Source organism: Coregonus clupeaformis, chromosome 26, assembly GCF_020615455.1.
Source record: "Coregonus clupeaformis isolate EN_2021a chromosome 26, ASM2061545v1, whole genome shotgun sequence".
NCBI lineage: Eukaryota > Metazoa > Chordata > Actinopteri > Salmoniformes > Salmonidae > Coregonus > Coregonus clupeaformis.
In genome coordinates, this window is record NC_059217.1 from 21497777 (window position 1) to 21513041 (window position 15265).

At 41.4% G+C, this 15265-nt stretch overlaps 1 protein-coding gene across 4 annotated transcripts in view; it reads left to right on the forward strand.

Annotated features, from left to right (window-relative positions):
- The first annotated feature begins 984 nt into the window (after positions 1 to 984).
- The window catches only part of LOC121540283 (nuclear factor 1 C-type-like), a 121321-nt gene continuing 107040 nt past the window's right edge, over positions 985 to 15265 (forward strand). The window contains exon 1 of one of the 4 annotated variants that reach the window (XM_041849043.2): positions 985 to 1688. In XM_041849043.2, coding sequence (XP_041704977.1) covers positions 1686 to 1688 — 3 coding nt within the window. In that variant the 5' untranslated portion in view covers positions 985 to 1685. The remainder of the gene's footprint in view (positions 1689 to 15265) is intronic. The other 3 variants (XM_041849044.2, XM_041849045.2, XM_041849046.2) reach the window with 3 other exon arrangements.

Genomic DNA, 15265 nt, shown 5'->3' on the forward strand with positions numbered 1-15265 from the left:
TTACCAGGTACGGCAGAAATGTCTACCAATGGCATGTCCATCTTTTTGTGAGAAATTACACTGGTCACTCAAAACATTTATAAAGTATTTATAAAGTATAAATAACACTCACTTTAGATTAGGGACTGCAAAAATACTTTACTAATAATTGGTAAATGGTTTATTAATGTGGGAGTAATGATTAATACATGGTGAACACACAATTTATAAAGTGCCTTATAAATGGTTTATTACTGACCCTTAAAGTAAAGTGTTACCCAGTTTTCAAACACTTTAGTCCTAATGAACTGAAACGCAGAAAGCATTGACATTTCTTTGGAAATGTCACGCTTATAAACTCATGCAGGACTTCCCTAAATATTTTCAGTTATAACATGTCATAGGCCAAATACTTTCGTGAGTTTAGAAGAATAATGGTTAAAAAAAAAAAACTTTCCATTATTAAGCTGCAGAAACCAGTTGAAGGCGCAGAGTTAATTCCGTGGAAAAGTCAATTTATAAGAATACTTATGCTACATTCATGAAAAGTGAATATCAATAGCAAAATGATTAGGCTACGAATTATGAATACTTATTAATTAATTACAAATCATCTTGTGTTTGGAATGTTAGGCTATTATAGTAAACGTCAGATGTATTTTCCTTGAGGATGGACGCATAACCGGCTGTGGTCAAGTTCCCTTCTCCGCTTCTGAAAAGTTTGAGCAAAGTGGGGTTAAAGGCAATGACAGATTTGACAACACCTGAAACGTTGACAGCTCTTCAAACCATTGTGCAGGTGTAATAAAGAATTGGGGATGTAATGTACGTATACAAACACACACACGCACACACACACACACACACACACACACACACACAATAAAAGCAAGACCAATATAACGTGTAACATTTATTCGATTAAAAAGTTTAGCAGCCTATAGGCTATTATAGGCTGATATATCTCTGTTATAGAATGTATATCTCTCTAAGATTACAACATGTTTTATAATAGCGGCTCACAGTGGGCAATAGTTGTCTTTTTGCTTTTTATAAACTACGCCATCAAGTGCAACCCTAATAGAATGCGTTAATCCACACACACTACCTATCCCTCTCTCACACACAGACACACACAACCGCGCACACAGACACACACACCACCTTCGTGTTTCATCTATTCCTTCTCGGAGACGACTGTAAGATCTCCTATGAGCCCATCGTTCGGGACGTCTTTAAGGACATTCACGAACAGACGAAGCATTGATAGCACATGTTAAGGACATCTAGGCTATGTGTAGCCTACAAAGCTGCAAATCAATGAGACGGAAGGATCAGTTCTGTAATTTAAAGATATAAAACCAATAACAGCACGGTACATTACGACACCATCAACCCGTGTACAGTTTGCAGAATCTGCCCGAAATCGTTCAGCCCGTGGCTATATTATAGGGAAATCTTTATTTTGTCCTATTTTTCCCTTGTAGCGAAGATTCTACCGGGATTGACGCTGCAGACTTCGCGTGGGACGTTTCTATTTGATCTCTGCGGGTTATTCTCCCCTCCGAAGACCACGGATTACTTCTGTTCGCGGATAAATGGATATGGAATAATAATAAAAACACGTCGACGAGATGACCGTGCGTTGAACCGCGGTGCTGCATAAGCTATAACTTGTCTGGGGGGGTTGGCAGTTTCGCTTCGAAATGGTACGTTTACAAATCAATTTAATCATTATTTGCCCATGTTTCAACAGACGCAAGGCGAGAATGATCACGCGTCAGCTGTGTGCACTCTGTAAAGTCAAAATTAGATTGCGTAGAGCAGCATTTTGGTGTTCTGCTCCTTTCCGTCTTTCTCGGCAGGCTACTCCTTTTATTGTTGGTTTTCAGCCAAGCGGAGTATTTGTGGGAAAGGCTAGAAATGCAGACATATGGTATATTTATGTTACACCTGCGCGTAATGATTGATATAGCCTACAAAGCGTTTTGGCACTTCTCCGCAGTGAAAGTTATTAGTTTTTTTGTGCCATTTTGAGTAGGGCAGCGCAGATGTATATTCACCACGGGATGTCGAAGGCCAAGTTGAAGTTCAAAGCCAAAAGACTCTGTGCCCGGTTAGAGTTTGTTCAGCAGAAAATGGCCGCAGCCGGAGCCGGAGCCGCAGGGGCGCCGGCTTGAATTTGAATCATAGACCGACAGAGGCGCTCCGGCCCTGGATGCAGTACCGTTATAACACACATAGCCTACTCGCAGAGTTGCAATCTGAGTGTTTTGAAAGTGCACTCAACTGGCATGGGGATAGTAAGAGTCTGTGTGTAAACAATATACTTTCTCTGGCCTACTGTTTTGGAAAATCCAATAAATATATTCAGGACGTTATATTTTGGGATGTCATAGATAACAAAATGGCCCATTCTTCCAGTTATGTCTGAACTTCAGTTCACTTCACTCCATGAAGGCTGACTTACCCACCACCACCACCGAACCGCTATAGACATTAAACTTGTGCTACATGGATCGGATGCAGTTATTACTTTATACTTGGCTTATATAACGTTATTATCAACTCAGGGTGTTAACTAATATTGATACAGACAACACTGTTCCTTCAGACTTATCTCAGAATAGTTTTCTTAGCTTTGCCAGAAATAAACTGGTGTGGTACTCACTTAAAGTAGACCAAGAACGTTTCTATGTCCTTTTCTTTTCTGGCTTTATGGAGAGTCGTTGATACTCTTGTGCGTAATGACATGGGGATATATTTTTTAAGGGGAGATATAGGAATATTAGGCCTATTTTAGTATAGAATCCCAACCATTGATATCCCTCGAACTGTGTAACATTTGGGGTCTTTTGAAACTTTAATGCTACAATGACTTTATACTTACACTTTATTGGCTACTTACTATCCCTTAGTTTAAAACTTGTTGTTGTGTGCATAGTTACAAAAGCAGAATGTGTCCTTATAGTTGAAATAGATCATCTTTCTTGGATAGTTCTCCAAATATTATTGTCATTACACCGACCACTTGTTTTGTGTGCAAGTCACATCTGACAATAATAAATACAATACTGTAGAAATTGATAAAAGTAGGTTACGTCTGAATTCAATGAAAAGTAACAGTATGCTCACCATTGACGTCTCTGCGCTTTTACGCACAGACGTTTATAGCTTATTATTAGTTTGTATAGATGTCAGTGTGACATGGTCTCCCTATGTGCCTGCATATATTATAGAAAACAGTTACCTTTATAACGGATGATGCATTTAGAAGCTTGGTTTTCTGAATGGTACATTATAATTGCATGATTAGGATATCCACGTTTTCTGAGTTTTTTTTAAACAAAGCTTAATAATGCTGATCATTTCCAAAAGCTGTTGAACTTAGATTACGTTACATTCTAGTCAATTAGCAGACAGCTCTTATCCAGAGCGACTTACAATAGTGAGAGCCTACATTTTCTTACTTGTCTCCTGTGGGAATCGCCATGCTCTACCAACTGAGCCACACGGGACCACAGCTTAATGAAGTGTAGTAATAACAGATCAATTAAGTGTAGTAGTTGTAGTTTAGTCATGAGAGGCCACTTGGTAGTGCAGGCTACTGTATCTGTGAACCAACGCACTCGAATGGTTCATAGGCCAATTACGCAGCAAGTTGCCAAAGAACCGATTTTGAATTAACGACACAGCGCAGTCCTCGATGCTGGGATAGGCTATGCGAGGGAGGGAGTGTGCGCACTTGCATGGGCGAGAGAAAGTCCTCTGCAGTTTGTCTTTCTAACCATCCGTACCAGTGTTGCACCTGATCTAAACGCATTAGTTTGTTTAATTCGTGGACTTAACGGGTATTGCCACAGGGAATCAGGGTTACTGCTTCTTTAAGTGATTTTTTGGGGATGGGCTATTTTCATAACGTCATTTAATTCCTCCCTCTTTTTCATTTTCTCATTCTTTGATTATTTTTCTCCCCCCACTTCCTAAATGGAACAGATTGCCCGAGCATTTTCATTTTCCAGCTTTCCCAATTTGTATTAAAAGTTAGCCTACTCTTTTTATTTTCCAGGATTTTTAAATTTTCTTCTGTGTTTGAGGGCTTACATCTCAGTGGACCTAAACTGCAAGTCAATTGAGGCGATGGTGGAGGTGCGATGATGATGATGAACTTTAAATTAATGATTCACTAACTTGTCTGTCTTTTGCTACCTGACAAGTTGTTATAAGTTCCTTTTCATCATGATGTACTCTCCTCTCTGTCTTACTCAGGTAAATTATTCCTTACTTTTGGAGGGGGGGGGTGGGGGGGGAGTTATTATGCATGTGCGTCTGTCTTGACTGAACGTGGCTGTGAAATGCAGATGATATTTCCGTTTAGAAAAGGGCGGGATGAGTGTTGTTGGCACAGTCTTTAACGAGACGCGGAAACCTGAGTCTCAGCCTCTATTAACTTCAGTCTTTTTGTTATCATGTACGTTAAACATTATGCCGACTCATGTTTAACGTATATTTTTAGTCTCAGCTTTTCATGAAGTTTGTTCACCTTGGAGAGGTATAAGGCTAAAGTATCCGCATTTTCATTCATTAGCTGTGACCGATGCAGGCGTATGATGGCAAACTGTGCATGCCAGAAGTATCACAATAATTGTTAATCTTAAAGTATCATCAAAAGTTAGGTTATCAACCCTGTGTATGGGAGAGTTCTCCCCGAAGTATTCTACTCATTTTTGAGTTAAGGAGGAACAACAAACCACCCCCGAGAACTGTGGTCAGGCAAGGGAGCACTTCGGCTCAGTATTGATGTCCTGATTAATTATTTAAATGCTTTTAATCCTTGGAAATAAAAAAAAGGCCATGCAAACTAATAGCTTGTCGTTGGATACGGATTAGTTTTACTGAAGTGTGTCTGTTCTCTCTCTCATGGATTAGTGTGCACTTGCGTTTTGCGGCATTTTGTGTATCCAAATAGTCTATCAGTTTATTGAGAACACTACTTTTCACAGTCTGCTATCAGGATGTTTATTTAGAATATTTAATAGTAAACAAGTCAGAGATACATTTCTTACCTGATGTTGAGGATTCTTTATTATTGTATTTTTGTCGCATGCATTAGGATTAGGCCTATTTTGAGCCAGGTTGACGCACGTATTTGGACATTTAGTTAAATAAAATTCATTTTTGATCTAGTATGCATCCAATTAACACTTAATTGAGTTGTCATTGAGGAGATAATATTGCATACAATTTTAATGTAAAACTTAGAGAGAAGTGATATGTAAAGAAAGGGACTGCCTGGCCTATATGATAAATCAAGTAGCCTATGACCTTTGTATTGCAAGGTGGGCCTATAATAGTCCATGGTTGGATTTGAGGAGCCTATTTCAATACGTAGGTGGATGTATTTCACTTGGTTAAAACTATCCAAATGTAAAAAAATCCCTCTTCAATTTATTGATAGCCTTTAGCTGCCATTTACACGCAATAAGGAATAGACACAAAGCCTTCATATAGGTCTACTGTAGTTCACCAGCAAAATTATCATGTGTTGGTCATTTTCAAATGGAATTACACTTAACTTAGTTCACAAAGTACAAAGTAATAAAGGGATAATAAATCAATAATATATCTTGTTTTAATAGCTTAAGACATAAATAGTACAGTCGTTTCTGTTAATAAACCCACTGCAAGAGGGTTTGGGTTTTCTTGCATGGTTCTAAACTGTTATTGTGAAGGACTGTTTTTAATTCAGTAATGAATTTTAGGCTTAATTCCTCATGTTGCTGTATGCAACAGGTTCCATATGTTTTACTGAATGTATATTTCAATAGTATTGTAACTTAACATTGTAATAATACTGGTGACAGTTGTATTATTAGTGTGCTAATGGAGTTGTCTTATATGAATAGTAGCAGTTCAAACATAATGATGCATTAAGGCCTTGGCCTATTTGATTTACAAAAGTTTATTGATGTCTCAGATTGTGGCATTATATTTTTACCGAAATGTCCAGTATATAATTATGATTGGTTAAAATGAGCCGATGCATGTATTGTTTATTCATTGAGATTATCCAAATGAAATAATGAAGATGGTAAACCAAGTGTGATGTGAAAAGGAGTTCTATTTTTGGTCTTGGAATTAAGTCTGGAAGGCAATACACTCCTAGTTTATGCAGCCAACTGGTTTGTTCCGTTGCTCATATGCATATCTTTAAAAGTTTTTAACAATAGTGAATTCAGACTTGTTTAATGGTAGTAGAATATCAGTTCTGTTTGTAATATTTAGATGAATGTTAATAAAGCAAAATAGTTCATTTAAAAAAAAGCAGAGATCGGCTCTTTTCATTGAGTTGAATGCACAATAAATTCATAAATTCCTATGTATTTTTACTTTTGAACGCTTGATACTTAAAAAATAAATCTGAATTCTGAAGACTAATCGGCCTATAATAACTAAATGAGGGGAAGAAATGTTTGTTTACAAAAAAGCACTTGGCTATAGAGTTATGGTTGAGGTACTTTGCCGTACTAATTTGTGAGCCATGAACTACCCGCCTGCCTCCACCTTAGGAGAGGAGAGCTGCTCTCGTGCCCAGCTCAAGTTGCACCTTTTCCTGGTGTGGATTTTGAGAGGGTCTGATAGCTGGAGTGAGCCAGGCTGAGCTCCACAGTGTGCTGCTCTTCTGTACTGTAGCTGTAGCAGGCCAGCCCGCTAGGCAGGCAGGCTGGCGGGAGGTGCTGGGCCGTACCAGGCTTGTGTGAGGCCTCTCATCTGCTGGCTGTCTGAGGCAAGGAGAGAGAGGAAGGCAGGGAGAGAGAGAGGGAGGCAGAGCGTGCCAGACAACACTGTTGCGGCTCTGGCTCTGCTGGCAACCTGAAGGGCTGTGACACTGCTAACGCTAAACACAAGTTATTACACATGATTCCTTTACTGCTTCTTCTCTGCTCTGTTGCTGACAAATGCAGATAGATGCAAACGTTTTGTTCGTTTTGTTACCTCTTCCAAGAAGCTGATTTGATTCTTCACTTCCGAGTTAAATTTACCTGAAATCATAAGCGATTCTCCTTTAAGGTCTGACTGAGTTTTTGCTGACCCCTAAACCTCTGTGCTTAGCAAATAATTTTCAGCAGGCTTCCTTGCTTGAGGGATGGGGACTCTGTTGTGGTAGTGGGCTTAAGGGGCATAACAGTTAGCATCAGTATGGTCAATAAACCTTGCCATGACAAAGTGTATTCCCTCCTCTACAAAGTGACAGTCAAACCAGGGTATTCCTACAGCCGCATTTAAAAAGAGATGTAGGCTAATATACATTTTAAGAGGGAGTAGGGCAAGACAACGAGTATACAGGGCTTTAGTACTTGTAAGTATACATGTGAAATTCATGGAAGATATTTACTGAATTTATCATGGTGAATCACATGATCATGAATAACATGAAATGATGACCCACCTTTTGTTTTGTAAAGGCATACATTTACGAGGTAGAGTACTTTGAAGCATGTCAGCTTATATTATCTGTCAATTGGATTATTTTGATTAGTTAGTAAGACCGTGCCGCTGATGCGTTGTGTGTCTGCTGGAGATCTGTGAGTCTCAAATCCCACTGTGCTGGAAGTGCGCTGTCATGCCCCCATTTTCTCATCGATTCATTCCGTTTGAACTGCGATTAGTGCCCCAAGGGAGAACCCAGCGTCGGGCCGAGCCAGGCCTGAGCCGGCTGCTACACAGCCAAACCATTTCACCATATTAAAACGCACCCAACTTTCATTCATTGCTGTCATTTGTCAAGTTCTACTTTTTTGCCCTGTGTTATGTTGTAATGGATGTGAAATCTAAATCTCATTATTGATATTGCTCTCCCACTCAACACATGCCTGTCTTTTTGTCCATGCTGTACGTATAGTTTGCAAAGTTGTTTCCATTGATCCACCCGCATAATAGTTTTGCTTTTGCCTGCGTTGCATAAGCGCGTTATAAAATGTAGGTTTCCCCCCAATTATTTTTAGTCCCAGTCTCAACAAGAACCGTTTTTGTGTGTAACAGTTGTTCTGGGGCTAGCAGACAGAGCAAGACCTTCTTTAATTAATGCTGAAATGTTCTGCACCCCTCTCCATGGTTGGACACATTGTGTTTGAAGTGCCGCTTGCTGCTCTCTCAAACCCAACAGTTTCCAAAAGAACCCCTGCTGGGTAGAGACTGGTATCTCTGAAGCCATCATCACTGGAATGGGGGTGGGGAGAGTTCATTCGGAACAGAAATGCTTGCCCCACTTTTCCTCTCAATGTCCTGAGTGGCACAACAGTCCTGGACATGCTCTCCCTCTGCACCTCTCATCAGATGCACTGCATCTAATGATGGTCGCTCCCTGCCTGCGTGTGCCAATCAACATACTAATGAAGTTTATTTTGATTATTGGCCTCTCCAGAGTGTTGGGGGAGGGTCTTCTACTTTTTAAAAGTCTTTATTTATTCATGTCAGGAAGTGGAAAATGGGACGGCTCTTAAGTAGAGCAGCTGCCTTCATGTGTTGATCCCGGTGACTGTCTGATTGTCACTAGGGGAAAGTGGGAGGGTGGGGGCCCTAAAAAGTGCCCGCAGTTATAAAACCCGGAGCTCTTGTCATAGAGACTGGGACTCCATGTGGCCGTCGTTGCAGATGTCTGTAGAAGGTTGGCTGCATTTCATATCACACCCAGGTTCCTCGGCAAGGAGCATGGTGAGCAGCATTTTTAAATATTTACAGTATGATGCCTTGTTTGAATTCCACCTGAATATGCAGCCTCCTCTCACCGGCAGCCAGGGGAGATTAGCACTGAGGAAGCTTTCTGGGCTTTTCACTTTCACATTGGACAGGCCAGACCAGGGTGTAGCTAGCTCTCTGTGACAGACTCAGCCAGGTTGGCAATGTCTCTCTTGTGGAATGATGCTTATAATGGATTCCTTGGCCTGCAAAGCCCTGGCCTAGAACTGGTATATAGGAGCCAGTTATAACAACTGCGTCGGGTCTCTGAAGTGCTATTAGGATTCTGAGATAGAAGGAATTAAAAACACAAACAATTAGGCTACACTTCAGCTCACAGCTCTGTGGTTGTGTTCCCAATTCCTATTCAGTTGTTATTTGTATTTGGTATAAATATATATCATATCTATTATTGTATACCCACATGGACAGAGTTTTGGATATGGTAAGACATGGTCTTTAATATGTTTACTATCAGTGTATATGTCTTGGAAATGGATGAAAGCTTGTGAAGGCAGGCAGTTTGTTTCAGAGTTAGGGGTTTTGAGGCTCAGAGTTAGAGGGTTTGAAGCTCAGAGTTAGGGGCTTTGAGGCTCAGAGTTAGGGGGTTTGAGGCTCAGAGTTAAAAGGTTTGAGACTCAGAGTTAGGGGGTTTGAGGCTCAGAGTTAGAGGGTTTGAGGCTCAGAGTTAGGAGGTTTGAGGCTCAGAGTTAGAGGGTTTGAGGCTCAGAGTTAGGAGGTTTGAGGCTCAGAGTTAGGGTGTTTGAGGCTCAGTAGTAGGTCGACGTGAGAAGAACCTCAGTTCTTGGCAACACAAACAGAGTGCTGCTGGAGAGGCTTTTTGAAATGTTCCAAATGGAGGGCTATCAAAAATATACTGTTGCCGTGGCACAGTGCTGTGTTTATTTAAAATATCTGTGAATCTACCTTTGGTCCACTGCTGTTGGCAATGTAGCCTCGTTATGCACTGAACTCAATTCCTGGGTTTTAACCGTTCACTTTTTCTTTCTAATGTCCACCAAACTTTATTCTTAAATGTACCATGGAGTGAGTAAAATGGGAATAGTTTCTTAAGGATTTTGCTCAACTCATCAGAGCTTCCTGTTGTCTTTGTGTGAGGCTGTACGCCACGTAGTGTATATTGATCCGACAGTGATATTGATTGTTTATCAGGAATACTCTGGCACTTGACAAGTCTCAACACAGAGGGATAGAAAGGGAATTCAGGGTCTTGGCTCTGTTTCTGTTTCTGTGTGTGTGTGTGGTAGAGGTGAGGGGTGGCAGTGGAGAGGGCTGACCCCTTTGACATCTCTTCTTCTGTGTACTGTAATATAAAAGAACGGTATAAACAGCAATTGCTTTAGCAGTGTGTGGAGAAGGGACTGTTGTTTGTGACCGTATGAGAGGAATGGTAAGCAAGGAGCTAGAGCTTTATTTTGTGATTGGGACCCAGTCATGCACAACTGCCACTGCAGGTGCTCTCAGGAGGTGAATCATACATATTTTGTATGGCTTGAGTTTTTATTCTGGAGCTTAAATTCTAATATCTTTGCTCAGTTTTGGACAGTGTGAGACAGCCGTGTGTGACCTCCAGTCTCTTCACAGTTTTGTTTATTTTTAATTAATGACGTTTTGAGTAGCATGCCCACCACTTTGTTAAAATCCTTGATATTAATATGGGTACTTCATTACCACCTGAAATTAGGACTAAGTAGCTTAGAAACGCCATCTAATGGCATACGAGGCACTAATGAATGCAACACAGTTTATTGGAATATTTCACAATGCATGCTTCTGAGAACATACTCAATTGAAGCACCTATGATGCTTCTCACGGTGGAAAACAGGCTTCTCTTCATCTCTCCTATCTGTGTTCAGCTCGATCCCTGACAGCTCTATCACTGACTGACTAATGCATACAGTACAATAGCTCCTCCTAGAACCTGATCCATAGCCCATCATCTAATCTCATCCAGGTCAGGGGGCACAGAAGGCACTGGACTACTGCAGCATGAGCCCAGTGGTCTCTGGCTTGGCCTAAGGGACTTCTCTCAGTCCACCAGCAGACCTGCAGTACAGTATTGATGGGATGGGTATTGTGTTGTACTATATGGTGGTGCCCTCTGCAGCATGCTCCCTCTCATCTCTTGTGTTCCTGTTGGACAAGTGAAAAGGGGAACTATCCTGCCCTCTATTGAGATGGCCAGTTTGAATATTCCATCATCGTTGCAGAGTAGGTCATTTGTGATTTCAGAAGGGGGAATAGTTTTAAGGAGCCCAGTGCACGTACTGTAGGTACAGTTTCACACTGATTTACCTATAATAGGCTGCCTGTAATAACTAGAACAAAATGAATTCCTATGTTTCTTTAGCAGAACACAAGCATAAAATATTTACAGTATGGGAAACTGTTCTGCAGGTGTGTCAGGTTCAAAACCACATGCATTGTTGATTGTAACATTGATATATAGGTGACATTTAGAAAGGAGTGTCACTTCTCTTGAATTATTTGGTTTAGCAGGAACCTGAACTACTTAGAATCTGCTCCATGCCTGTGGTTGGCTTTGCTCCCTTCTTTTAGTTTCACTTAGTCAAAACAGTAGTGATGGGGGAAAAAATCGATACAGTTACATATCGGGATATTATTTTTGACCACATATTGTATAGTTTTGACAATATCGCAATATTATTTTTTGCGCTAGTTCGCTGTACCTGTACCAAAACTCTTTTTAAATAGGGAGCCAATTTTGTTTTCAGCACTTTTATTTCCATGACTGATAAAGACTTGTTTTCTCACGGCTCTTTCTTGTACCTCTGCAGCAGACATATGGTGAGCAATATGTTTGGAACATCAAATCGCAATAAAATCACAGTATAGAATCGTGAGAATCGCGATACATATCGGATCGGCACAAAGGTATTGCGATAATATCTTATCGTGAGGTCCCTGGCAATTCCCAGTCCTACAAAACAGGGTTTCCTAGTTACACAGGGTTGACTTACTGCGTAATTTACATTTATATTTTAGTCATTTAGCAGACGCTCTTATCCAGAGCGACTTACAGTAATGTAAACTATTTTAAAAATATGTTAGTTTATTATAGATGTTTTATATAATCTGTCTGACTGAAAATTCAGCTTTGGGCACTTGCGATTGTCAGCAAGCAATACGCCATGCATAAGAATAAGAGTAACACACAAAAACCTATTCAGCGGCCATAACTTCTTCGTGGCAGTGAATGCAGACGATTTGCGAGTATTTAGGCTATGATGAATCACATCATATATCACTGTCAAAGCATAGGCTGCTCTAAGTGTAGAGATTTACAGGAAGTAAGGAAGTGGAGACAGTCCCGTGAGACTCCCAATGGCTGGCTGCTGCTGGGCTGCTGGACCTCAACTCTCCTTGGCTCAGAATCGTCACAAGGCACTGGTTCCAGTCCCAGACATCAGTTAAATTAATTTAGGAAATGTATCTCCAAAATTAGGACAAATCACAGTCAATTCTCCAGAAGATCAGATGATGGTGGTAATGATCCACATTTTTTATGAAAGGATATTTTGTGCTTAAGTGCTTTAATATGTGTGTGTGCATATCAACGTTTCCATGCATGTTGACTTAAAGGGATAGTTCACCCAAGTTACAAAATGACATATTGGTTTCCTTACCCTGTAAGCAGTCTGTGGACAAGGTATGACAGCAATCCATGCTTTAGTTTCCCTGCAATTCATACTTTAGTTTCCCTGGCTCTGTTTCCACACGCTGACGTTTTAGCATTTGTGGCACAAATCCCATACAAGTCATGGGACTGATATTATAATTTTTCGCACATCATGTTCGAATCCTCTATAAGTGACTTTGTTGATCTTCACAATCATTTTGAAATACTTTTGGATGATTTGGACATGATGCGCAAAAAATGCTAATATCGGTCCCATGACTTGAATGGGATTTGTGCTACAAATGCTAAAACATTTGCATGTGGAAACAGTGCCAGGGAAACTAAACCAAAGCATGGATTGCTGTCATACCTTGTCCATAGACTGCTTACAGGGTAAGGAAACCAATGTGTCATTTAGGTGAACTATCCCTTCAATGAGGCCATCTATGACACAGTCATGTTTGTCATTGTCGGTCTGTAGACAACTCTGTTTTTAGAGAGACATTTCTTAGTGTGAAAATAAGCCCGCCCTTTCAGCTGGTGTGCCATGCTAATAGTGGCGGGAACAGGAGGGTGCCCCCTCCACCAAGCAGAGCATAGTACAAAGCCTAAGGACAGAGCACAGTGCATCTATTCATGCTGGGTTTCTTTATTGAAAGAGTTTAATAGCATCCTGCTCACTCTCTTTTTCTCTTCACTTTAGATGACACTGTGGGTATATTCCGTGTCTTCCCGGCGCTCTCACACTGTGCAGCACATATCGATGGGCTTAAGAGGTGTCAGAAATGACATTCGGGAAGGAGAGAGAGCGGGATAGAAGGGGAGAGGCAGAGAGAAAAGGGGAGAGACAGAGAGAGAAGGGGAGAGACAGAGAGAGAGAAGCAGAAAGGCTGCATACTCCTTCACGTGTGTGTGTCACAAGTCTCCCTGTGAGGCTTGTCAAGGAGCTGGGATTGTCACATTCACTGAATAGGTGTAGTGAAATGTGTTGTTTTACAGTGCCAGTCATACACTACATTACCAAAAGTATGTGGACACCTGCTCATCGAACATCTCATTCCAAAATCATGGACATTAATATGGAGTTGGTCCCTCCTTTGCTGCTATAACAGCCTCCACTCTTCTGGGAAGGCTTTCCACTAGATGTTGGAACATTGCTGTGAGGACTTGCTTCCATTCAGCCACAAGAGCATTAGTGAGGTCGGGCTCTGATGTTGGGCGATTAGGCCTGGCTCCCAGTCGGTGTTCCAATTCATCCCAAAGGTGTTCGATGGGGTTGAGGTCAGGGCTTTGTGCAGGCCAGTCAAGTTCTTCCACACCGAACTCGACAAACCATTTCTGTATGGACCTCGCTTTGTGCACGGGGGCATTGTCATGCTGAAACAGGAAAGGGCCTTCCCCAAACTGTTGCCACAAAGTTGGAAGCACAGAATCATCTAGAATGTCATTGTATGCTGCAGCGTTAAGATTTCCCTTCACCGGAACTAAGGGGCCTAGCCCAAACTATGAAAAACTGCCTCCACCAAACTTTACAGTTGGCACTATGCATTGGGGTAGGTAGCGTTCTCCTGGCATCCACCAAACCTGTCGGACTGCCAGATGGTGAAGTGTGATTCATCACTCCAGAGAACGCGTTTCCACTGCTCCAGAGTCCAATGGCGGCGAGCTTTACACCACTCCAGCTGACGTTTGGCATTACGCATGGTAATCTTAGGCTTGTGTGCGGCTGCTCGGCCATGGAAACCCATTTCACAAAGCTCCCGACGAACAGTTATTGTGCTGACATTGCTTCCAGAGGCATTTTGGAACTCGGTAGTGAGTGTTGCAACTGAGTACAGACTATTTCGCGCTTCAGCACTCGGCGTTCTCTTTCTTTGAGCTTGTGTGGCCTACCACTTCGCGGCTGAGCCCTTGTTGCTCGTAGACGTTTCCACTTCACAATAGCAGCACTTACAGTTGACCGGGGCAGCTCTAATAGGGCAGAAATTTGACGAACTGACTTGTTGGAAAGGTGGCATCCTATGACGGTGCCACGTTGAAAGTCACTGAGCTCTTCAGTAATTCCGTTCTACTGCCAATGTTTGTCTATGGATATTGCATGGCTGTGTGCTCGATTTTATGCACCTGTCAGCAACGGATGTGGCTGACATAGCCGAATCTACTAATTTGATGGGGTGTCCACATACTTTTGTATATATAGTGTAGTAGTACGGCGCCCCTTGCGGAAATTAGGGTTAAGTGCCTTGCTCAAGGGCACATCGACAGATTTTTCACCTTGTCATGAGGATACGTTTGGCCATTTGGCTGCGACCTAATATGACTCCAGCACCACTCGGCTGCAGAAGTAGGGCAAGAAAATCGCTCTCACCCAGTCTTAACTCAACAGGCAATATTGCACAAGAGAAATTCCTTTTACTTCAGCGCTGATGGTTGCCAGATAGCTGAACTCAGAGGCGGTGTGATGTTTATTGACAAATATTGTCAAGGTTGTTGGAAGCTGTAAAGGAGGCTGTCAATGGAACACTTATGGACAAATATAATTTGTTCTCAATACTGTAACCTCCTTTGAAGGTTTCATCAATTAAACGTTGGAAAAGCACAGTAAGCTGTTTCATATGAGCTGTTCTGAGAACACTCTGATTCAGTCTACAGGAAACAGACTACATATACAACTTTTTAGTGGGAAAATATTGAAACAAATCATTTAGCTTCCTCACTTCCTCACGGAAATGTTGCACATTTCTTCAGTCATTTCTGAAGTTTGTATATTATGATTATGAACACTTGTTACTGAAAGAAAATTTCTCCACCCCCGACCCTGGTCTTTCAAAAACTGTTGATAGATTCCAGTTAGAAAATGATACTTGAGACCAGGTAACAAGCAG